Here is a 24971-nt window from a genome sequence, read left to right as displayed (position 1 = left end):
CAAGAAACACGGGAATGATCACAAGATTTCATCTCATGATCTGGCTGACAGCTATGAACCACTGTGACACCATCTGATGTTCTTCAGTTACTTCTGGAGATTCTGTAATGCATTTTTTGATGATGAAGAGAAGATGGTACCTTCGCTTGACTTAGGTTGACCAATCATCCCAGAGGGAATGGAAGGCAAGCCGTCGATGTCTGTAAAATTAGTCAACACATCTTGAAGCTTAGAGCGGTGGTTTCCTATGAATGCAATCATGGATAAAACGTAATACAGTCAGTAGAAAGTGTTACACACGTTATTTTAGACAACTATACAATCTCAATGATCACAGCAAGTCAAACTTGGCCTTTTGGGTCACAGTGGTTGAGATCAACTAATGCAGCGCAGACATATGCGTCTGAACCCAAAACCTTCTAGCTTGCGTGGTTTAGTTCCACAAAGTGAATTTACTGACTGAGCTACCAATAGAACCTCTTTAGCTTTTAACTATGCTAAGACAAATGGAAATTCCAGAGACAAATCTCTCTTTTACTTTGTTCAACTTCATTGCTTTCCGTTTCCCTTTTGTTCTTCCTCCCCCTTTCACTTCCTCAAAGCTTATTAAATTTCTACGCTCCTTCAGTTCCGAAGAAAGGTCCTTGACTTGAAATGCTAACTGTGTTTCTCTCTCCACAGATGTTGCCAGACCTACTGAGTATTTCCAGCATTTTCTGTTTTTATTTCAGATTTCTAACATTTGCTTTTGTTTTAATGGTAGAACACTCACGTAGCAAATTTCAATACACTTCATTATTGGCCTTATTTTTACCTAGTTCTTTGCCATCCCCCAAGCTTCTGGAATCTTCAGCCCTTTCCTCTTCCTCTCCAGTCTCCAGGAAGTGAAATTCACTCAAAGCATCCACTGTCTCACAGTCCATGGCAGGATCAGCAGCTGTCATCTCGGTGCCTATCTATAGTAACACACATTTCACAAATAAGGTCAATTTGTAAATCCCATTGGACATCAAACAAACACATTGACCTGACAGGCCACCAGCTAATTGCCAAAATGATCATCGTGGTCAGTGTGCCAACAAAACAGACTTTTAATAGACTGGTTTGTGATGTTGACCACCAAAATCTAAATTTTGGTTGCCAGTTAGGTCGGAACATAGGAGATACTGGTTACACGACTGGAAAACACTTTGCAATGCATCCAGTTCCAAAAACTAATACACCATCACTCATACCCTCATATCTATCCAATTCACCCATAATCTTTTTGCCTACCTGCCTGCACTGTCTCCCCGCACCTTCATATTTTCTCATCTTTTTCATTCTTTCTCATTACACATCACACCACCAGTTTCCAGTCAAAAATATGCCTTGGCTTCTGATTTTCCTTTCCAGGGATGAGAAGTATCACTCTCAGTCTCTGCTCCAGTGAGCCCTCAGCTAATTATAAACATGGCCAGCATTTGGAAGCCAATGAGCAGAGTTGAGTGTATAACTCCGGAACCTTTAAATAAAAAGTGTCACTACCTACAAGGCTGCTTGCAGCTTGAAAGAAAACGCGTAACACATGGGTATCTGTCAGGATAACTTCTTCAACTTCAGCATTTAGTAGTCTGAAAAACCTTAGTATGGTGCCAATTTTTACACACCTCACATCCAGAGTACCTTCTCTTTGCTCTGGGGAGGCTCGCAAGGTCCAACTTGAGAATTCAATTCAAAAACTGAGCATGTGTGGAACCCCCAGAATTTCTATAGACAGGCAGTCCTGGAGAACTCTATTAAGTAAGAAGGCTAAAAGCTTCAATGGTTACCCTTTGTTTCTTGCTTAGTCTCTGTGTGACAGAGAGTTCTGAAGGAACATTATCCAATTCGTCATCATCCTCGTCGCTATCGTCATCCACATTCTGGAGGAAAGGCATCTTCTCCAGTACTGATTTTCGTAGTCCATCTCGAGTTTCGCTGCCTGCATTTCTGTAAAGGAAGAACGCCACATAAAACCAGGCTGACACAAAAATGTAATTACAGTAGGAATCATGGCTTTCTAGCCTAGAGATACAGGCTAATTCTAGTATAAGAACATACTAAGAACATAAGAAACAGAAGCAGGAATAGGCCATTTGGCACCTTGAACCTGCTCTGCCATTCAATAAGATAATGGCTGATCTGATAGTGGCCTTAACTACACTTTCCTGCCTGCCCCCCATAACCTGCAACTCCCTTGTCAATCAAAAATCTGACTAACTCAGCCTTGAATATATTCAAATAACCAGGCCTCCACTGCTCTCTGTGAAAGAGAACTCCAAAGACTTCCAACTCTCTGAGGGAAGAAATTTCTCCTCATCTCAATCTTAAATAGGAGACCCTTATTTTAAAACTGCGCCCCTTGTTCTAGATACCCCAGAGGGGAAACATCCTCACAGCATCTATCCTGTCAAGCCCCCTCAGAATCTTATATGTTTCAATAAGATCACCGTTCATTCTTCTAAACTCGAATGAGTATAGGCCCAAACTGCTCAACCTTTCAGGTTGGGATGGGATCTACTCCAGAGTACTGAGGGAGGCAAAGGAGGAGATTGCTGGGGCCTTGACAGAAATCTTTGTATCCTCACTGGCTACGGGTGAGGTCCCAGAGGACTGGAGAATGGCCAATGTTGTTCCATTGTTTAAGAAGGGTAGCAGGGGTAATCCAGGAAATTACAGGTCGGTGAGCCTTACGTCAGTGGTAGGGAAATTATTGGAGAAGATTCTTCGTGACAGGATTTACTACCATTTGGAAGCAAATGGGCGTATTAGTGACAGGCAGCATGGTTTTGTGAAGCAGAGGTCGTGTCTTACTAACTTGATCGAGTTTTTCGAGGAAGTGACAAAGATGATCAAAGATGGAAGGGCAGTGGATGTTATCTACATTGATTTCATTAAGGCCTTTGACAAGGTCCCTCATGGCAGACTGGTACAGAAGGTAAAGTCGCACGGGATCAGAGGTGAGCTGGCAAGATGGATACAGAATTGGCTTGGTCTTGGAAGACAGAGGGTAGCAGTGCTTATCTAAATGGAGAGCTGTGACTAGTGGTGTTCCGCAGGGATCAGTGCTGGGACTGTTGCTGTTTGTAGTATACGTAAATGATTTGGAGGAAAATGTAACTGGGCTAATTAGTAAGTTTGCAGACGACACTAAGGTTAGAGGAGTTGCAGATAGTGAAGAGGATTGTCAAAGGATACAACAGGATATAGATCGGCTGGAGACTTGGGCGGAGAAATGGCAGATGGAGTTTAATCTGGACAAATGCGAGGTAATGCATTTTGGAAGGTCTAATACAGGCAAGAATTATACAGTAAATGGCAGGACCCTTAAGTGCATCGACGGGCAGAGGGATCTGGGTGTACAGGTCCACAGGTCACTGAAAGTGGCAACGCAGGTGGATAAGGTAGTCAGGAAGGCATGTGGCATGCTTGCCTTCATCGGCAGGGGTATTGAGTATAAAAGCTGCAGCTGTATAGAACCTTGGTTAGGCCACACTTGGAATATTGCATGCAATTCTGGTCGCCACATTACCAGAAGGATATGGAGGCGTTGGAGAGGGTGCAGAGGAGGTTTACCAGGATGCTGCCTGGTCTGGAGGTTATTAGCTATGAGGAGAGGTTGGAGAAACTCGGATTGTTCTCACTAGAGCGACGGAGATTGAGGGGCGACTTGATAGAAGTTTACAAAATTATGAGTGGCATGGACAGGGTAGATAGTCAGAAGCTTTTTCCCAGGGTGGAAGAGTCAATTACTAGGGGACATAGATTTAAGGTGAGAGGAGAAAACTTTAGAGGAGATGTGCAGGGCAAGTTTTTTTACGCAGAGGGTAGTGAGTGTCTGGGATTCACTGCCAGAGGAGGTGGTGGAAGCAGGTACAATAGTGGTGTTTAAGAGGCAGCTTGACAAATACATGAATAGGATGGGAATAGAGGGATATGGACCCCGGAAGTGCAAAATGTTTTAGTTTGACAGGCAATATGATCGGCGCAGGCTTGGAGGGCTGAAGGGCCTGTTCCTGTGCTGTACTTTTCTTTATTCTTTCCTCATAAGACAACTCCTTTATCCCAAGAATCAGCCTAGTCAATTTGTCTGAACTGTCTCTGCTGTAAGTATACTACTCCTTAGGTAACAAGACCAAAACTGCACATAATACTCTAAGCGTGGTCTCATCAATGCTCTGTACAATTGTAGCAAGGCTTCCGCATCCCCCTTGACCTGTGTGAGATCAGCCATCTCAACAGAGTAGCGTATCAAACTGGGACTTCCCTGCTCTGTTTCTCAATAGGTAAATTCACTGAAAGAAAAGTATTCTCTATTACTCCAGCCTCCACAGTCTTCCTACACTTTTCCCCCATCCTTTATTTTTCTTTAAGTTGTTCAGTAAAAGGAGAGAATACTTACAAAAGTGAGAATGCCAGTCTGGAGGGGACATGAATGAGCAATACTGTGCCCCATTCCCACATACATCAAATCACTGAGATATTGAAACCAAGTAAGCCTGTTACTGACACCACCAAGAAGGGAAGGTAATGTCAACAACGGGAGGCAACAAAATGGTTGGATTTAGATCAGATTTGTAATTTGGCAGGACAACAGAAAATAAAATTTGACTAATAAATATAAATGCTTCCACATTCCTCAAGAAAATCATGCATTATGTATAACAGGTTATATAAATAATTTAGGAGGAATGTCTTTACAGAGACTGGTGAGAATGTGGAACTCGTTAGCTGGAGTGGTTGAAGCAGGTAGCAATTATATTTTACGGTGATGTTGAATACATACATGAGGGAAATTGGCACAGGGTCAGTACGTGAAGCAGGGTTGTGTGGAGTATTAATACTGGCATGGGCCAGTTGGGTCAAATGACATCCTTTTGCACTGTAGATTCAATATAACACAATGAATGGGAATTGGCAGGCAGACCTACAAAGGTATCTGGGAGAGATGGTAGACTCCATTTTTTGTGTCTAGACAACAGCCATTTTAATACAGCTGTATGCAAAATGTGAAATTTTTATGCTAAAGGATATGTTTTAATCATCTTCCCTCATCTTAAGACTCTTCTTGCGGTCTGTTTTCCTCTCTGCAAATAGCCAGGTTAAGGGGTGTTCCTTAGCCTTGTCGAATGAAGCTCAGGGGAATCAGAGAATAACCAGGATTTCATTCCATCTGTACAGGATGTCTGGGATCATCACATGCCAGCAAAATATAGGAGGTAGGATCGATGAGAGTCAAGCCTGCGGCTTTCCACTGTGCTCCATTGCATCTTCGAGTCTTCACCATTCTAAAACTGGTCTACAATTGAAATAGGTATACCTGACATCCCCAAGCTTAAAATAACTTCACATAAAATTAAATTGAAAGGGAAATTTAATGTAGGGCATCACTCTAGGCTCCAGTTAGTCTCTGAAGCTCAGCGGCCACCTGATTTACAAACACAGCAATACTCCAGGAGTTGTTTATTTTGGATTCTCATTTTCAGCCCTGTTCATTTACAGTTCCATCCCCCGGTATCTCATTCAAATGGCCATTCTTTATACAAGCGAGTGGTTGCAGGCAGTTTGATCCTGACTTGATCAGCTGCCTATGCACACACTTTCATCAGGGGTCACCATATAATGATCAGGAGCAAGAGTAGTATCTGGTTGTCATCCTCCTGAGCCCATGAGCTCCGAGACAAATTCTAGCATCCCCTCCTGCTTGCATGGTTGATTGTCAGCACAACCAGGACCTTCTGATTTGTGTAGCACACCAGACTGCACTTTGGCTGCTCAGGCACTGGAACAGCTTTTATACTTGGCTGTACTGACTTTTTTTCCAGACAGTCATGTTGAAAATAACAGTAGCTGTTAAAAAAAGAAATAATCTGCTTTTGGCACGGCAACTAACACCTTACAGAGCAGACATGCAAGCCATCTGTTTCAAAGCGCAAGAATCCTTCCTTCTGTACTGCATTTCTCCCACTAAATCACAATGAAACCTTCTCTGTCTCCCAACATGACTCCTGGTAATGTGTATTAATTTTAACCTTCCCCAAAAAGACTGCTAAATAATTGTCAGTGCCCAGTAATTAATGATAACAAAATTAGAGGGTTAGTCAACTGCTGAGCGATCAGTGCCAAAGGTTAACAGACGAGGAGCCACTTATCTTAAAAGGCCCAAGTCCCGGTATTTGTGTTCCTCAAGCCTAATTCATAATAAAATTGACTTTTCTTCCCTGGTTTTAATTACCCTTTCCCATTTCCTCTTTCCAACTCCTTCCTGTGCAAAACACGTTCGATGAAGGTAGTTTGTCTCAAGTTCCTAACAGTGCCTGTTTGTGCACCCCCCGGCGTCTGGTCACAAAAGAAGCCTGAGGTGATGGCCAAAAAGTTTGCTTTCCCCTCAATGCAGCTTCACGAACTATCATGATCGAGGATAGAAATGGCATTAATAAGCTAGTGTCCTGCCATAGGTGTATCCAGCTTTTTGTCTTCGTTAGATGAAACCCATAGATGTTCACAGGACATGAGAAGGTCTGTAGCTAGGAACTGCAGTACTTGCAAGAAAGTGAATCTGATTCAGGTACTTGCCTCTTAATCTGTTCTTCTATCTGTTTAACTAATGGAGAGTCTCCTCCATTTAGGATCTGTCCCAAGCTGTTGGACTCTGCTGCTCCATTGTGCTCTGGGCTGGAACGGCCCAACATGGATCGGACCCGCTTTGTCCGCATGTCCAAGATAGTGTCTGTATAACCCACCTCCTGCAAATATCTTAAAGCATAGCACACAGAAGAATTAGACATTAGAATTACAAGCAACAGTGCAGAAACTTCATGGAGGGTTTCATGTATTTTGATCCATCTTTTACACGGAGTAATAAAATTCTTGTGCTTATGTAGTATCGTTAACATAGTAAACATTACAAGGTGCTTCATGGATGAGAAATGGTAACCAAGTATTAAAACAGTCAGGAGCTGACTAAAAGCATGGTTGAAGAGTCAAATTGTGCGACTTCCGAAAGTGAAGGATTTAGGAACGTTTTGATTTAAATCTCAAAGGGAGGCAGCAAGGAAGGGAGGGGAGCTCCAGAGGAGTGTCAATATAGTTACTTCTGTGAGGCCAGAATCAGACCAAATGGAATGGGTTGAGTTTTTGAAGTTATCAGTGCTCTGGCAGTGACTGCCAAAATTAGAAAAGTTAACATTTGGAGCACTGGGTAAAGTCACAGCAGTATCTTGTATCCTAAACAGTCACTAAAACAACTTCACTCTGCAGCTCATAATAAACAGTACATCAAATTTCACCAGAGAAATTACCTCTTGCAATTCCAAAATGAATGTTGTCTTGAAAATGAAACTTTTGACCAGAATATGCACAAACCTGATGAGATTTTTTGTAGTTAACATCATTAACTCTAGTTAATATCTGTCTGTGATATGCTTGGATTTGATGTGATGTATTTCATTTCATCGTTCTTGAAAACTACCACCCATTTCGAACCTTCCTTTCCTCTCCAAAGTCATTGAACATGTCGCCTTCGAATAGGGTGCCCACCTTTCCAGAATTCTATGTTTGAACCCCTCCAATAAGGTTTCCACCCCTGCCATAGCACTGAAATGGCCCTACTCAAAGTCACAAATGGCATCTTATGTAATCATGGTTAGCTATCCTTCCTCATCTTTCTCAACCAGTTTGCAGCCTTTGACATGGCTGACCAATACTTCCCCTCCATTAACCAGCTGGGTGAAACTCCCCTCAAATGGTTCCACCATTACCTGTTCACTTGTAGCCACAGAATCACCCACAATCACTTCTCTACCACTTCTGCACCATTACTTCTGGAGTCCCCAAAGGATCTATCATTGGTCCACTCCTCTTTATCATCTACATGCTGCCCCTCAGCGACATCAGCTGAAAACTCAACATCAGGTTTCACATGAATGCCCAAGACACCCAGCTCTACCTTGGCACCACTTCCCTTGACTTTCTCTCTTATTGCCTGATTTATCAGCCTGCTTGTCTGACATCCAGTGTTGGATGAACAGAGTGTCCTCCAACTAGATTTTGGGAAAAACCATTGTCTTTGGTCCGTGTCACAAACTCTGTTCCCCAGCCACCAACTCTATCCTTCTCTACCAGCACTGTCTGATTTGGAACCAGACTGTAAAGATATGCTTACATGTAAAGATATGCTTGTCCAAGATAAAATAGCAGACGATTGCAGACACGCTTTAATATTATTCTCTTAAGGTTGTGCAATTCTTTACAATGTAAATAGGCTCCATTGCAGATACATGAATGATATCTATCATGTAGGGATTGGTAGAGAGACTCTCACGCAAATATTCAAAACCAGGAGTTTGCAAGCCTTTTTGTCTTTCCGGATCACTTAAGTGCATAGCATGGAGACTTGTAGGCCACAAACAGTTTAAATTCAGGTTCCCATTAAATTGCACATATCTCAAACGACTGATACAAACAGATCTTGATGATCCGGTTTAGAATATATCCACCACTGAGGCAACAACACTAAGAACAGCCCTTTCCAAACTTCGAGGTCACAGAATTCATTCAGGACTAACCAACAAGTGTCAAGAAAACAGAGCCACTTGGTCTTTATGGGCTGGGTTGGCAGAGTGAGCAGGCCACTTTTAGCCCACAGGCCTCAAGTTGGGTCCCTTTGTGTTGTATTGCATCCTGTCAGTGGGATTTTCTAGCTCCATACATCAGGAACTGCAGATAATAGTGATGCGTACTTACTGTCTCAGCAGCTGCCGCCCCTCTTTCCACGATAATGGACTATTCTGTTCTATGGTTGATGTATCAGGGCCATTGTTTATAACTGAAAAGATGAAATATAGAGTTGATTTATAGCTGTACCATCATAACATCCTAAAGTAGTCTTAGATTACGAATAATGAGATATCAGATTAAACTCTTGTTTAAACCTGTTAAATAAATTCTTGGCAAATTAGATTGCTAAACATATCATTCTATGTTTTTTGGATTATATTAATCACATTGCATTTTCCACAACTCAAATAGCTTTAGGACAGAAAGGGGTGTCATGCAAACTGAATGCAATGGAGCACTGCAAGAGAAAGGACATATTAAAATGGAGAAGAGCTGCACATTTTTCTTTTTCAGGTTCCACAGTATCCCAGCACAAGACTGAAAATAGCTGTGTACCCAGATGGCATTGTTGGGGAATGCCCTATCTTGTGTGGAACAGACCATGTATAGCAGGAAGGTTTGGTTTGTGCTGAATTGGTTGATGAGGCCAGGATAATTAAATACAAAAACAGAATTACCTGGAAAAACTCAGCAGGTCTGGCAGCATCGGCGGAGAAGAATAAAGTTGACATTTCGAGTCGTCATGACCCTTCAACAGAACTGAGTAAAATTAGGAGAGGGGTGAAATATAAGCTGGTTTAAGGTCGGGGGGGGTGGGGGGAGAGGCGGTGGTTGTAGGGACAAGCAAGCAGTGATAGGAGCAGATAATCCATAGATGTCACAGACAAAAGAACAAAGAGGTGTTGAAGGTGGTGATATTATCTAAGAGAATGTGCTAATTAAGATTGGATGGCAGGACACACAAGGTACAGCTCTAGTGGGGGGTGGGGTGAAAGAAGACTAACAGGGCATAAAAGGTATAAATTTAAAAATAATGGAAATAGGTGGGAAAAGAAAAATCTATATAAATTATTGGAAAAAACTAAAGGGAGGGGGAAAAAACGGAAAGGGGGTGGGGATGGAGGAGGGAGTTCAAGATCTAAAGTTGTTGAATTCAATATTCAGTCCAGAAGGCTGTAAAGTGCCTAGTCGGAAGATGAAGTGCTGTTCCTCCAGTTTGCGTTGAGCTTCACTGGAACAATGCAGCAAGCCAAGGACAGACATGTGGGCAAGAGAGCAGGGTGGAGTGTTAAAATCGCAAGCGACAGGGAGGTCTGGGTCATTCTTGTGGATAGACTGCAGGTGTTCTGCAAAGCAGTCGCCCAGTTTGCGTTTGGTCTCTCCAATGTAGAGGAGACCGCATTGGGAGCAACAAATGCAGTAGACTAAGTTAGGGGAAATGCAAGTGAAATGCTGCTTCACTTGAAAGGAGTGTTTGGGCCCTTGGACAGTGAGGAGAGAGGGAGTGAAGGGGCAAAAGATGCAATACCTGCCCCTTCACTTCCTCTCTCCTCACTGTCCAAGGGCCCAAACACTCCTTTCAAGTGAAGCAGTATTTCACTTGCATTTCCCCTAACTTAGTCTACTGCATTCGTTGCTCCCAATGCGGTCTCCTCTACATTGGAGAGACCAAACGCAAACTGGGCGACTGCTTTGCAGAACACCTGCGGTCTGTCCGCAAGAAAGACCCAAACCTCTCTGTCGCTTGCCAATTTAACACTCCATCCTGCTCTCTTGCCCACATGTCTGTCCTTGGCTTGCTGCATTGTTCCAGTGAAGCTCAACACAAACTGGAGGAACAGCACCTCATCTTCCAACTAGGCACTTTACAGCCTTCCGGACTGAATATTGAATTCAACAACTTTAGATCTTGAACTCCCTCCTCCATCCCCACCCGTTTTCCGTTTCTTCCCCCTCCCTTTAGTTTTTTCCAATAATTTATATAGATTTTTCTTTTCCCACCTATTTCCATTATTTTAAAATTTATACCTTTTATGCCGTTAGTCTTCTTTCACCCCACCCCCACTAGAGCTGTACCTTGTGTGTCCTGCCATCCATTCTTAATTAGCACATTCTCTTAGATAATATCACCACCTTCAACACCTCTTTGTTCTTTTGTCTGTGACATCTTTTGATTATCTGCTCCTATCACTGCTTGCTTGTCCCTACAACCACCCCCCCCACCCACTTCTCTCCCCCCCACCTTAAACCAGCTTATATTTCATCCCTCTCCTAATTTTACTCAGTTCTGTTGAAGGGTCATGACGACTCGAAATGTCAACTTTATTCTTCTCCGCCGATGCTGCCAGACCTGCTGAGTTTTTCCAGGTAATTCTGTTTGTGTTTTGGATTTCCAGCATCCGCAGTTTTTTGTTTTTATCAGGATAATTAAATGCCTGGTGTAATTGGCACCCTGTGCTAGGGACCAGGAGGAGATGTTTTCCCATCTAATATCTCTTCCAAACATTGGTTAAGGGAAATATCAGGTTTATCAGTGATGGTTTACATTGTGAAATAGCCACCCACCATCCAAGCAATTTAAGAATGGCCACTTGAATGCAGTGCTGGGGGGCAGCTGGGATCTGTGGAACCATATCCCAGCATGAGTCAGCGCAATGTCTTTTAACTGCAACCCAGCACGAGTCAGTGCAATCCGGGAAGGAAGTCAGAGGAAATCAAGAATGAAAGAATTTAGAAAGAGGTAGAGTAACCTACATTAACAGGCTCAACAACAGTCAACATGCAGGAGGATGTCACAGATTGCCTTACAAAAAAAATTAAAAGGATAGGTTGGCCAATATGTGTGAGGAAAGGGAAGAATCATGAAAAGGCTATATTAGGGAAGTGAAAGTATAATTAAAGTGTGTTTTTTTTTGAAAGAAGAAAGGAATGACAAATAGAGAGTACTAGGCAAGAAGATACTTGTTCAGTCATTCTGGTTGCAAGTCCTGGGACAATATTTAAACCTACAAGAAACCAGGAGTGCAGCAGCATAAGCTTACAATATTCAATGGAAATTAAAGGATTGTGTCACTCCACCATACTAGGATGTGACTTTTACACCACACTGCAGCCAACCAGCCTTATTCTAGGCGTTAATAGACAACATTTTAAAGGATTTACCCAAAGGATCTAAGTGATACTTATTCTGTGACAACAGCTAATGTTTCTTATATTGTGAAAGCAACTATTTTTATTTCTTCCTGAGATATGGATATAGCTAGTCATTTACTGTCCACCCCATGTTTTCGTCTTGGACGCCCACCTTCTTGAACCAGTTATTGTGCTGATGGTGCTCCCACACTGATGTTAAGTAAGGAATTCCAGGATACTGACACAGTGAACACAAAACGATATTGATACATGTCCAAGTCAGGGTGTTTGGGAACTCAGAGCTGATGGCGATTTCACACAGTGCTACTTTTGCCCTTCTCATTGGTAGCAGTCAAGGTGGAGAAGGTGAAATAATCTTGGTCAGTTGGTGGGGTTGAGCTTCTCCAGTGCTGTGATTGCAGGGGAATAGCAAGCATTCTATCATTTTTGTCTTGAAAGTGGTGACAAGGCTTTGAGGGGTCAGGAGGGAGGCACTTAACTAAGAGTAGCCAGCCTCTGCCTTGTTGATAGGGCAACTCCAGTGAGTATCTGGCCAATGGTGAATCCTGAGATATTAGTGGTGGGGTCTCTGCAGTGGTGGTACTGTGAAAGGTTAAAGGCCAGTGACTGGGATTTCTCTTGCTCCAGATAGTCATTACCTGACACTAACGCTGTGTGAATATTGGCTGCCACTCCAGGTCATGCTGTAGGATGGCATGGGCAGATTAATTATCAGAAGAGTTGTGACCGGAGCTGAACACTATGAACATGACATTGGTGGTGGTGGCAGGGGTGTGGGGTGGGTCATGCAGTGAAGGCCATTGACTGAGGATGCTTCTCTAAGAAACTCCTGCAGCAATGTCCTGGGATTGTATTGACTGAGAACCATGATCTTTGTACCTGGTATGACTCTAGCCACTGAAACGTGTTCCTTTTGACTCCCATCACCCAATAAGCTCAGTTTTGCTTGGGTTCCTGGGTGCCATGCTCAGCTAACTGCTGCCTTGATGTCGAGGGCAGCCACTCTGGCATTTGAATCTTCCGTCCATGTCTGAATCAAGACTCTGGAGCTCAGTGATTCTGGTAGAATCCAAACTGACAATGTTATTGGTGAGTAGTTGTCACTTGAACAATACTTGATTCACTTTACTAATGACTAGGAGGTGGCCAATACAGTAATATAGATACAAGCCTGGGTTGGGGTTATATCTTTGCTATTTTTTGTGGAAATAATATAATTGCAATTTTCCAGCATTATAATTGTGCTGGATCCCTCATATATCCTATTAAAGTGTTAAATAGCAATTGGACATATCTCTTTGAAAATCTGCAATTCCTCTAGTAGGCAAGCTTAGGACTGCGCAAAGACCAGTTTCAAATTCCAATGTGTTTACTCTATGGTCTAGAAATCGAAGTGGTTACTCCACCTAATTCTGCTTCACACTAAATCATGTTTGAATTTCACATCAATTATGCTTACAAGAGAATTCAACCTGTACAGGTCCAGACTTATCATTATTCTTTCAGCTGCTTCGTTTGAGTGTAACAACAACACTCTTACTATAATATGCCACATAATGCAGATGGTCTCACATTCAATTCCCAGTCTGATTGAGGTTAACTGATCCCTATCCAGCAAGGTAAATGGGGTTGCTACAATGGGCTCAGGTTAAGGAGGCCTGGGGAAAAAAGTCAAGACAAAAATCAGCCAGTCAAGCTGGAAAGTGACGTATGCGTGCAATATGTAGCGATGGGTTTGCAGGTAGCTACGGTACCCTTCACAGCCAAATAATCTACCAACAATCTACAGTTACTGCCAGGAGGTACACAGATTTGGAGACAAATATAGACAAATGGGAACAATCATTGTGATTCCTGCTATCAGTGTAGATATAACTCAAGTACGACGTGCTTAATAGTGGTACAAATTTAGATCTGATATCTGTTCCTTCCCTATTACAACCCATGATCACTCAGGTTTTAGAATGAAATTTTGACATGGTAGGTGCTTAAAGGTAAGGGCATGAAATCTTTGTATAATGTACATCTGAATGGATAAAAGCATTGAACTATGGACATCCTTCTAGACTTGGATTGTGCCTGAAGAGGGCATTTTAAGCAATATGAGTTATAGGTCTATTGCTGGTGGTCGTGGGATCTATTTGAGCTAAATAATTAAGAACATTATAGAGATTATTGATTTACTATACAAATGTAGTTATAATTTGGACAATGATTTATCACGGGGTGACAATTCATGGCAAATAGTGATCAATACATGCAGCAGACCTGGGTAAAGTAATAAACCTATAATCACTTAGGAACAACTAGATAATGCAATGAAGAGATGATTGGTTTTCTCTGGATAGCCAAACTAGTTGAGCAGAATGATCTTCCTCATCTTTAGTGGCTTATAAATACCACCAATTTCTGCATTTACCACAGCTGGTCCAATTTTACAGAAAATGTAAAGGGAGTACTCCTTCAAAGGGAGTAAAACTGTTGGTTTCTGTCAATTGCCCCCCCGTTCCCTCAGGGGCCACTCTGAACGCCAACTTAAGAGAGTGGATTTTAAAAGGGGCAGTAAAGGCACACAGCTTAGGAGTGCAAGTGACAATGATGTCATCACAATAAGTAGGAAGAGGAAGTGCAGCAGCAGTATTGAGTATCTGTGGACATTTTTCGATATTAAAGGTGCTATATAAATGGTCCTCATTGGAACAGAGTTGAACAGGCAGATCTGGGGGAAACAGATTGGCATAGAGAGCTCAGCAGGAGGGGAAGAGGAATACCGACATGAGAAAGCACCATGTCCAAAACCTCAGGCCACTTGATCTACCTATACTGTACACCTGCAACAGTGACTTTTAATTGAAGGTATGAATTAGTCCCAGGCAAAAATTAGTATAATTTCTCAACGTACCCGAATCAGACGCATCCGTCTTTGAGTCACCTTGAACTGGTTCTGTTCCATACTTCAGCTTGTGGTATTTTGTCCTAGAAAAAAATGTGAAACGAAGACATGCTAATGTAATATTAACAAGTGATAGTTATATGAATAGAGCATTTGATTTGGGAAAAAAGGAAATTCAAAATAAGTATAATTGAATTTTGGACACATTCATCTTCCTGACATAACCTGGGGATTTATTTCCATGAATCCCAATGCTTCCAACAATTAAGCCCATGCTAAATTTTAAGGGCATTTTTAAATTTCCTTCCTTTTTTCAGCAGTTGCTTTTAACACATCTTGAGCAAGCAGGTTTTGCTCGGATAAAGAGGCACTTTCACCAGCATCAGCAGCGTTTAAGTACCTCTGATTCTTTCCGTGAGTGGTAGCAGGCTTATTACTATGAGAATCAGCACAGCAGAAGCCAATCTCATGGCAACTTAAAATCAGCAAATATTTTCCTGTAGGGGAAGGGGATTCCGATTAATCAGAAGCAGGAACTCAGTTTTCTTAAAATAAACAACTAAAGAAACCTAGGTGAAAGGTCAAGATCCTTAATACAGGAAAGAACACAGTTAATAGCACAAGGGGTTTTCCATCAGTTATTCAAACGCCCTTAACCTATCTATATGCACATTCATTGTATTGTATACAGATCCTACCTTGGTGAGCAGAACCCATTAGGATTGAGCTTTCAACATTTTATTTCATAGCCAGTTTATATTTTGTAACTCTTGTTACCCCAACTTAGTTTTTGATGCAAATTTCAATGTAAGGCAAACTATAGTTACTCATCTCAGGTAGCTACACAATATTCTTGGGGAGGATTCAGAGTTCGGTTTGCAAGGCTTACCTTTCTTGCTTTAAGGCATATTCCAGCATCTTAATTCTCCGGACCAGGTCCTTCTTGAGATTCTCCTGACCTTTCCTCTCTCCTTGTAGAAAGGCTACACGTGCCTTTAAAAAACGTAAAAGCGGATACCAATCAATAAAATAGTTGAAGAGCTTGTTGCAATTAAACTTCTGATGTGGAGCAGGTGAATGTATTGCCTTTTTTTGTGAAGAGCAGGGGAGTTAAAAGCAAAATACTGCGGATGCTGGAAATCTGAAACAAAAACAAAAATTGCTGGAAAAACTCAGCAGGTCCGACAGCATTTGTGGAGAGAAAGACAGGGTTAAAGTTTCGAGTCCAGATGACTCTCCTTCAGAATTTTGTTTTTAACTCTGTTTCTCTCTCCACAGATGCTGTCAGACCTGCTGAGTTTTTCCAGCAGTTTTTGTTTCAGTTATCCTCGGTGTCCTGTCCAACATTTACCCCGCAATTAACATCACAAAGAAAATTATTTTTTGGTCATTGCTGTTTGTGGGAGCTTGCTGTGAACAAATCAGCTCCCTCATTTCCTACATTACAACAGTGACTTCAAAAGTACTTCATTCAATTCAAAGTGAAGTGCTTTGGGGTGTCCTGAGGTTGTGAAAGTTGCTACATAAATGCAAGACAATTTTTTATCAAGACCAACTGATTCTCTGTACACTATGTTGTCAATCCTGGTTGTGGACAAACTAAAGGAAAAGCAGTGGACGAGTAATTGAAAAAAAAGGGAAAAACAACGAATGCTGGAAATCTGAAATTAAAAAGAGAAAGTGCTGAAATTACACAGCAAGTTAGTCAAAACATGTAAAGCAGAAAGACAGAGGAGGCGCTTCCTTATAAACAACTAAAGAATGGGTGCTAGAATGAGACTTGCGTTAGGCTGCCCACTTATAAGAAATAGTGCGTGCCAAGAGGAGGTCTAGTGAAGGACAACAAAGTATACAAAAACAAAACCCTGCAGATGCTGGAAAACGGAAATAAAAACAGAAAATGCTGGAAATACTCAGCAAGTCCATCAGAATCTGTGGGAAGAGAAACAGAGTTAACGGGCAGGATTGAGAGTTTGGCACGCGGGAGCAGTCAGCAGGCCCAGGAGCAATGGGGAAATGGGCTGCTGCCCACAACTGGCCCCCGCCTACGATCGGCCCTCAATCGCAATTTCACACTGGCGAGCCAGTTAAGGTCACCGAGCGTGAATGGCAGCTCCCCAATGGTCAGGAAGGGGCGGGCGGGAGCTTGTCAGCCGCCAGGTCCAATGGTCTCTGTTATGGAGGAGTTTATGTGGAGCATCAGCACTGAGTTGACTCTCATGGCCAAATGCACTGCCTCCTCCATTGAGGGAGTGGCGACTCTCATGGAGAGGCAGCTCCAGGAACAGAATCAGGTTCCTGGGGTTGCGCTCAGATCTGCAAGCCCTCACACAGGCACTGACCTCAGGTGGTCAGTGTGGGAGATGGATAAGGCACCCAGTACCCCAGCTAGGTGCCCGTCCATCAACAGTGAGCAGGGAGGTCCAAAGCAACCTCACGTTGGCGCATGAGCCGCTTGTCGTCTCTGCGAATTCCTCTCAAGGCATTCTGGATGACGGCAGCTGCTCCTCTGCCAGTGACCGTGGCATCTTACGAGGCTGCGGCGACTGGGGAGAGGCCAGTCGTGGATCTGGCTGCTCCCTCCTAGGCAGGGCCAGCACAGGCTCCACTGGGCAGAGGATGACCATCAAGGCCAACAAGACAGCAGAGTCAGCAGGCTGTCTCTAATGCTGGTGCCAGCGAGGGGGGAGTAACAAGACGTAAGACGCTTTGCAAACATAAGTTTATGGCACCATGAGCACAAGAGGGACTGATCACGGGTGATATTTTGTTGTACAATGTTTTGTTTATTTTAACTGGTCTGGGGTTGAAGACCAGTGAAGGTTCTGTTAATTTGTTTTGACTGTTAACATGAGATAAATTTTCTTTTGTCGTAATGGCCTGAGTATGCTTCATCTTTTTTATTTAATGGTATGCCAGTATGTAAGGCTGGACATAGGTGGCTCGAAACTTTATTGTACAGGCACTGAGTGGACTTTGGGGTCAAAGGAAAGGGTCATATCAGACATCCGGGATGGAGGCAGAAATCCTGGCATGAGTTGGTAGTGCTAATTTGGCAGCCTTGCTGAAGCAGCATTGGATCAAGGCATCCCTGGTGTCCCTGCTTCCCTGGAGGTTACAGAGCTCTACCTTCACGCCCTCAGTGTTCTCTTCACTGTGCTCCTCTTCTGACTCCCTACAGGAATCATCACCTGTAGCCTGTGAGACTGTGTCAACATCCTTTTCCTCCAGTGGGTCCCCCCTTGCCAGTACCACATTGTGGTCTGCTCTTGGCGGGGTATTGTAGTGCTCCTCCTGAACAGTCCAGGCATCGGAAGCGAATCTTCAGAAGACCTATGGTTCTCTCTATCACCGCCCTTGTGGAGGCATGGCTCCTATGATACCACTGCTCTGCCTCTGCTCTTGGGTGGCGGAGAGGTATCATAAGCCACCTTTTCAAGGGATAGCCCTCGTCACCAAGCAGCCACCCATCCAGTCGGGCTGGAGCACTGAAGAGCCTCGGCACCTGGGAGTGTCTCAGGACGTATGTGTCATGGGAGCTGCCAGGGTACCTTGCAGGGACTTGCAGAATATGCATCTTGCAGTCACACACTATCTGCATGTTCATGGAGCAGAATCCCTTCCTGTTAATGAAGGCACCCAGCTGACCCGCTGGCGCCTTGATGGCCACATGAATCCTGGATGCGGGGTAAGCCTGCAATCGCTGCAAATCCTCTGGCTTGCTCAGCCTGGCTGGCCTTATCCATATGGAAATGAATAATGTCAATACCCGCCTGAACTGAGCTTCTGTCACCAGCTTGATGCAACTATGGACAGCTGATTGGGAGACTCCACACAGATCCCCCACCGACCCCTGGAAAGAGCTGGATGCACAGAAGTTGAGGGCCACTGTAGCTTCACAGTCACTGGCATCGGGTGTCCACCCACACAGTCAGAGCTGATCTCCGGCCCAATCATCTGACAGATCGAGGTCACTGTCTCCCTTGACAGGTGGAACCTCCTTTAGCATTGCGCCTCGGACATATTGAGGTAGCTGCATCACCGCCTGTAAACCCTGGCAGCAGGATAGTGGCGTCTTCTGCAGCCTCTAACGCCTTGGACTGCCAGCTGGCCTTGCATCCACTGTGCCTGCGCCTCTGCTCCCACAGGTTGCTCCCCTGGAAGCTGCATAGGGTAACCTGGCCTCCTCTCCCTTCTGCCCTCTCTTTCTCCTCAGAGGAGGTGCCACCAGCGGAAACCACAATCTCCAGGGTAACAGAAGGATGTCTGATACCTGGAAGGGTCCACACATTCTGAATTCTCCAGGGTCCTTGGAGACACCAAGGAGTCCGGAAATGAAGCCTGGAAATGCTAACAATAAAGCCCCGAACAGAGATCGAGCTGCCATATACCAATAAGTCACCAGCAGCAAACTATCTACCAAACTCCTCACTACTCACACTGGCAATGCTGCTGACCCTTTTTATCCCACCCGTGGATGAGGTTTTTGAAATTGTCAGCTGGCCGCCTGCCCATTTTGCCCGTGTGACAAGCGCAAAATCACACTTGCAACTAAAAATAAAAATCGGCGTCAATTGACTTTTTAATGGCCTTAAATGACCTCTTAATTAATGGCGGGCGCTACTCCAGCAGCCGTGCGGGCCCGCTGACCGAAATATCGCACGAGTGCGCGATGACATCGGGACGCTCGCCTGACATCATTACAAGCTATTTCATGCTCGAGCGTATCGGGCGTGCATACCGCGTGCCGAGCGAAAAATTCTGCCCAGCATTTCAGGTCTGTGACCTTTCATCAAAACTGGAAAAAGTTAGAAATGTAATAGGTTTTGAGCAAATGAAAGGGCCAGAGGGCAGGGGAGAAGACCAAAAGGAAAGGTCAGTGATCGGGTGGAGAGAAATATAACTTTGGTTTGTTGAAATCAAAAGTAGTGATGGAGCTAAATATCTCAAATGATAATTAGAGGGAGAAAGTGTGCATGGTAGATCTGCACAAGGTGCTGAATCAGCAGTGCTATGTTCCAGGGACTGGCGAGAGGGCCACAGCTCTGAACACGTGGAGTTTTCCACCTCGGTTATACTTCTTCCTGTAGTAAAAGGAAGAATGATCTTGCACTTATATAGTGCCTTTCATGACCACCGATGTCCCAAAGCAATTCACAGACAATGAAATGCTTTTAAGTGCAGTCCCTGTTGTAATGCAGCAAATGTGACAGCCAAGTTGCGCACAGCAACCTCCCACACACAGCAATGTGATGATGACTTTACAATCTGTTTTGGTGGTGTTGATTGAGGGATAAATATCGGCCAGGGCAACGGGGAGCGCTCCCTCATTCTACTTCGAAACAACACCAAAGGATTTTTACGTTCACCTGAAAGGGAAGACATGACCTCGGTTTAATGTCTCATCTGAAAGATGATACCTATGACATTGCAATATTCCCTCAGTACTACACTGGAGTACTAATTCACGAAGCAGTGAAACAAGGCATTGCTGGCAACTGGGAAAACTCTGGCAGCAAGGATCATAACCTTGGAACAACAGTCTTGCTTCAGGGCCATGAAATGTTTCCTGCAATGCAAAAGAAGGCACCACACAACGTGAGGCCTAAGTTGTGAAACCTACGCCTTTGTAAAATTTTATCTTAGAAGAAATTTGCCATCCCAAGTTACCCCCGGAGTAAAAAATAAAAATAATTTTTTGTAGCTATGTCGCTAAACATGGCAGCCATTCTGCACCAGCGCCACACCACAAACAGCAAGATGAACGATTAGTTGATTTGTATTTGTTTTAGTGGCGTGTCTGAGAGGACGTTGACCTGGGCATCGGGTGAACTCCCAGCTCTTCTTTATATATTACCACCTGAACAGGCAGGTTCAACAGCTCATCTGAAGAATGAGTTTGTCAAGCCATGCAGCATACCCTCATCACTTCAGAGATTATGAACTCAAGTCTTGGAGTAAGGGTCCACCAGACACAAAAGTGTACTACTTAAGGGACATAAAAATAACCGGGATCGAATAGTAACAGAATTATTTGAAATTATAGCCACATAACAGTCCATCAGCAACTTGAAAGCATTTTTCAACAAATAAAGGTACATCACCCCTTTATTCATACCAGAGTTTCTTCAATGACAAGAGATTTTATTGTAATTTAAATCGCTGGTATTATTGTTATTGATGGATGCTTACTGTTATTTAGACCCTCAGGTAAAGGCCTGAGCAGCTCCTGCTGTCAGTCACTGACTGCCTCTTTGATCTATGGCTAGTCTATCTCAAATGCTGACATTAGAATTTCAGTGAACTGAAACAATGATGTGCAAAATTATTTCCACTTGAGCTGTGAAGAGTACTGACATTATAACTAACTGCAAAGATCCTGACCTCCCAAATTTGGCTGCTGTGCAGAACAAGCATTTTGAGTTTCACAACAACACTAGAGTAAAGTGCTGGGATATTGCACAGAGTATTTTTACACAATATTAATGCACATTAGCTTAAGAGTATTTTTGCCTAAAATGCATTAAATAAAGCAATGATAACATGGTCCAACAGTGGTTAAAAATGTATTATGCAAATAACATGTACTTTATGCACATCTAAAGCACTAGAGGGTTTGATATAATGGTGCCTTGCCACTGGTGCGATATATTGCAGCCAATTTCCAACAAACACAAATCACTGTTCAGTTTACAGTTATGTTTTTTCTCCCTCCTCTCCTGAAAACATTAACTCTTTCAAGAATACGATTTCATACATCAGCAGATCTCCAATACCTTTTCTATCGTCCTATATTTCACATGGAAACTTAAGCTTTGGCTCAATGGTTACACTCTCACAGAAGTGAGTTCCAACCCCAGTCTAAAGATTTAAGCACGTAATTTAGGTCAGCACTCCAATATAGTATTGAGAGTATCATTTTTTAGTTTACTGTTAAATTGAGGTCCCCATGTGGCCCCTCAGGTGGCCATTAAAAATCCTATGGCATTAGAGAAAAAGAGCAGGGGAATCTTTCCTGGGTTCCTGACCAACATTTATTCCTCTACATCAGAAACAGATTATCTCAAGACTTTTCTCATTGTTGTTTGTGGGACCTTGCTGCATGCAAATTGGCTGCACTTCATTGAACAATGTGCTGTAGGACATCCTGAAGTAGCGAAAGGTGATATCTAAATGCAATTTCTTTTTTTAAAAAGAGTTTATGCAGCAGGGTACTTGATTGTGCAGAGCACCATGACAGAGCGCAATAAACCCTTATCATGTGTTCAAACTCACAGAGTTTCCAATGGACAGAAAGCAGGACTTTTTTTTCTGCTCTGAGTTTATAGGCATTGAAGCCAACTGTTGCAACCAGGCATTCCAGCACATAACCTTCTAGGCTAACTGGCTTAGCTGCATGCTGTCTTTATCAACTGAGTCAATGGGACAGCTTCTAAAAGGGTTTATTTTACACTTACTTTTCTCTTGGCACAAAGCTGGCATAAAAGAAGCTCACTTGCAAAATGGTATCTTCACAGTGAATTCCCCTCAGTAACTGCAACTCTAATACAATGGTACTATTAACAACCATCTGCCATGTAAAAGGTGTAAAATTCTGTAGCATATGCCAGGTCCCTTCTCGTTTGCAAGATGGACCATTGGCATCCATTGTTGTTGGCTACAATCCACAATGTCTGGGAACATTAGCTTAAACTAGTCCAGACCTTTGAACAGGAACGATGGCAGACTGTGGGAGCAAAATGTGCAAATAACCAACAAGGCTGTTTATTTCAGAGTGACGTTATTTCATATGGTGCTTGAGTGTCCAACAAAGCTGAAGCTTTTATATACAGCACAGAGATTAATACTGGCAAAAGCTTTAGAAGATGTTACTTGGCTGCTTCTTCAGCCAGGGAATAGGAAGGTCTGAATAAGGAGAAAAATATATAAAGTATGGTTTTAAAAAAACTAACTCCTCTAGGAGCTTACTGGATAAATGAACTGCCTTCACTCCAGCATTGGTAGCAGCTGTCAGACCCTTCATCCTGTTCTCTAGAACTCCTTCTGCCTATTCATCTCCTTGGCTGCTTTCAAAAGCCTCCTCACACCCTTCTCCTCAAAACTGGCCATTTTCACTACTCTTATCATTATCCATTATCATTTCATTATCCCCACCCTGGCTCTATTTTTTCCCCCTCTCCTTCTTGCTCTGCCTCCACTGTAAATCACTTTGTGACATCTTGCTTCAGGTGAGGAATGTTGTAGAAATGCAGATAATTGGGGAAATGAAATGCAAGTTCCACTATAAAAATGAAAACAAAAAACGCTGGATGTTCTCTAATGTTTGGAACTCAACATGGGTGGTGCAGTCTATCAGGCACTGGCTGTTCCCCTTCAGAACCCAAGTCTGGATCCAGCCCAGGTTGATAGGATGAAGCAGCCATAAGGTCACTACCATAAGGAGTTCTAATCTAGTTCCTGGTGAACATGGATCCACAGCCAAAAATATCCTCTTGTGGCAATCTTAACCAGGCCACAGGATGGTTAGTGTTGGAAATGTGCATCTAACTGGTCTTCTTCCCAGCAGTGAGTGTCTGAAGTTGTTGGAGTTTTACTGAGAAGTTTTCTAATGTTCTATTCCCCAGAACGAATGCTCTGACCTTGGTGTGAATAAAACACACCCACGTAAGAGGTAAAAGTTCACAAAGCAATAAACAATTCTACATTTACAAGAATACAGTTTCCTTTGCAGAATTCAATATTTAATCAGAAAAACACTGCTGTTCAGAGTTCCCACCAAATACTGCAGACCATAAATCTCAGACTGTGTTAAACAGAAATGGAGCCATTTACAGGAGCCAATTATTTTGAGATTTCTCTTCCTTGCTAAAGCGAGGGGTGCTTTTTCTAATCAGCTCTTCACACCTCACATAAGTATTTTGCTGAGCACGGTAGCAGGAAAACAAATGAGGAATCACAGCAAAGCCAATGATTAGCTGTCTGAGTGCTCTGGGGCAACATTACTATTTGACCGTTTGTTTTGCTACACAAATAGATGGGCTGTGTGCCTATATACAATGATGCCACTAATCACAACACATATTGATTTGCATGAGACTGAATCAGCCATATGCCCAACACTATTCAGTTGTATTTTGAGCAGGGGACAATAGAGGTGAAGGTGTCATCCAGGGATTCCACTGCTAATCCCTATCTACTGCCTCCTATTGGAAAATGTGAATTTTGGGCATGGACAGGATTGGGATCTATTTCCCCACAGACGACGTGGATAGTCATTTGAGTGAGTCACTACAGAATTACATAGACCGAGAGGGTCAACCCTTTAGGGGAGAGATGAGGAGCACACTGAGGGCGTTGGGGGGGAAGAAACAGAGTTAGCGTGTGGGATTCCATTTAATTAAAATAGTCAACACTCAACTGCAAGGGAAAATGGAAAATTAATGATCAAATATGTTTAATACAGTCGTTATACCCATTTGATTTCGCCCATTCTATCCTTTCCCACCAATCTTCCTCTCCCCATTCTTCCTTTCTCTTTATGAAGAAACTAATTCTTCATGTGTAAGCCTAGACAGGATGTTGGCAGGATATGCACTGATGAGATGGCTCATATTTGTGCCTCAGCATGTCTTCACCCAATATACTCCCAATATACCCCCAATACAAGGGAGGCAATGGCATGGTGGTATTGTCACTAGACTAATATTCCAGAGACCCAGGGTAATGCTCTGGGGACCCAGGTTCGAATCCCACCATGGCAAATGGTGGAATTTGAATTCAATAAAAAAAATCTCGAATTAAAAATCTAACGATGACCATGAAACCATTGTCGATTGTTGTAAAAACCCATCTGGCTCACTCGGGGAGGAAATCTGCCATCCTTACCTGGTCTGGCCTACATGTGACTCCAGACTCTTAAACACCCTCTGAACAAGGGCACCTAGGGATAGGCAATAAATGCTGGCCTAGCCAGCAATGCCCACATCCCATGAATGAATTAAAAAAAAATATACTCACACAGGTGCTAGGAGACAGAATAGCCATCAGGAACAGGAAATCTCACCAACCTTCTCGTCTGTGACCCAGAGGTATTGAATTCAATCTCAACCTTGGCTGAGATCATCTGACTGTGCAGGCCAAGGCCTGAACCTGGCAGCTTCCTGGTTTTGCATGCCTGAACATTGGAAGGCAACTCGCCCATTCTTTTCCCACAAATACAAATTAAGTATTCTTCATTAGTCAATGAAAACCTCTAAGTAGCAGAGAAAACACAACTTAAATCACG

General features: G+C 43.2%; 1 protein-coding gene across 1 annotated transcript in view; it reads right to left on the bottom strand.

Moving 5' to 3' along the window:
* LOC144671491 (striatin-3-like) overlaps positions 1–24971 on the bottom strand; it is a 51895-nt gene that overhangs the window by 23094 nt on the left and 3830 nt on the right. The window contains exons 2-8 of the mRNA XM_078533440.1: positions 15576–15679; positions 14696–14769; positions 8767–8848; positions 6598–6777; positions 1812–1971; positions 815–956; positions 141–245 (exon numbers count right to left, since the gene is read on the bottom strand). Of these exons, the coding sequence (XP_078389566.1) occupies positions 141–245; positions 815–956; positions 1812–1971; positions 6598–6777; positions 8767–8848; positions 14696–14769; positions 15576–15679 (847 nt within the window). The remainder of the gene's footprint in view (positions 1–140; positions 246–814; positions 957–1811; positions 1972–6597; positions 6778–8766; positions 8849–14695; positions 14770–15575; positions 15680–24971) is intronic.

This window comes from Cetorhinus maximus, chromosome 32 (assembly GCF_964194155.1).
Source record: "Cetorhinus maximus chromosome 32, sCetMax3.hap1.1, whole genome shotgun sequence".
NCBI lineage: Eukaryota > Metazoa > Chordata > Chondrichthyes > Lamniformes > Cetorhinidae > Cetorhinus > Cetorhinus maximus.
This window is presented reverse-complemented; position numbering and strand designations above follow the sequence as displayed.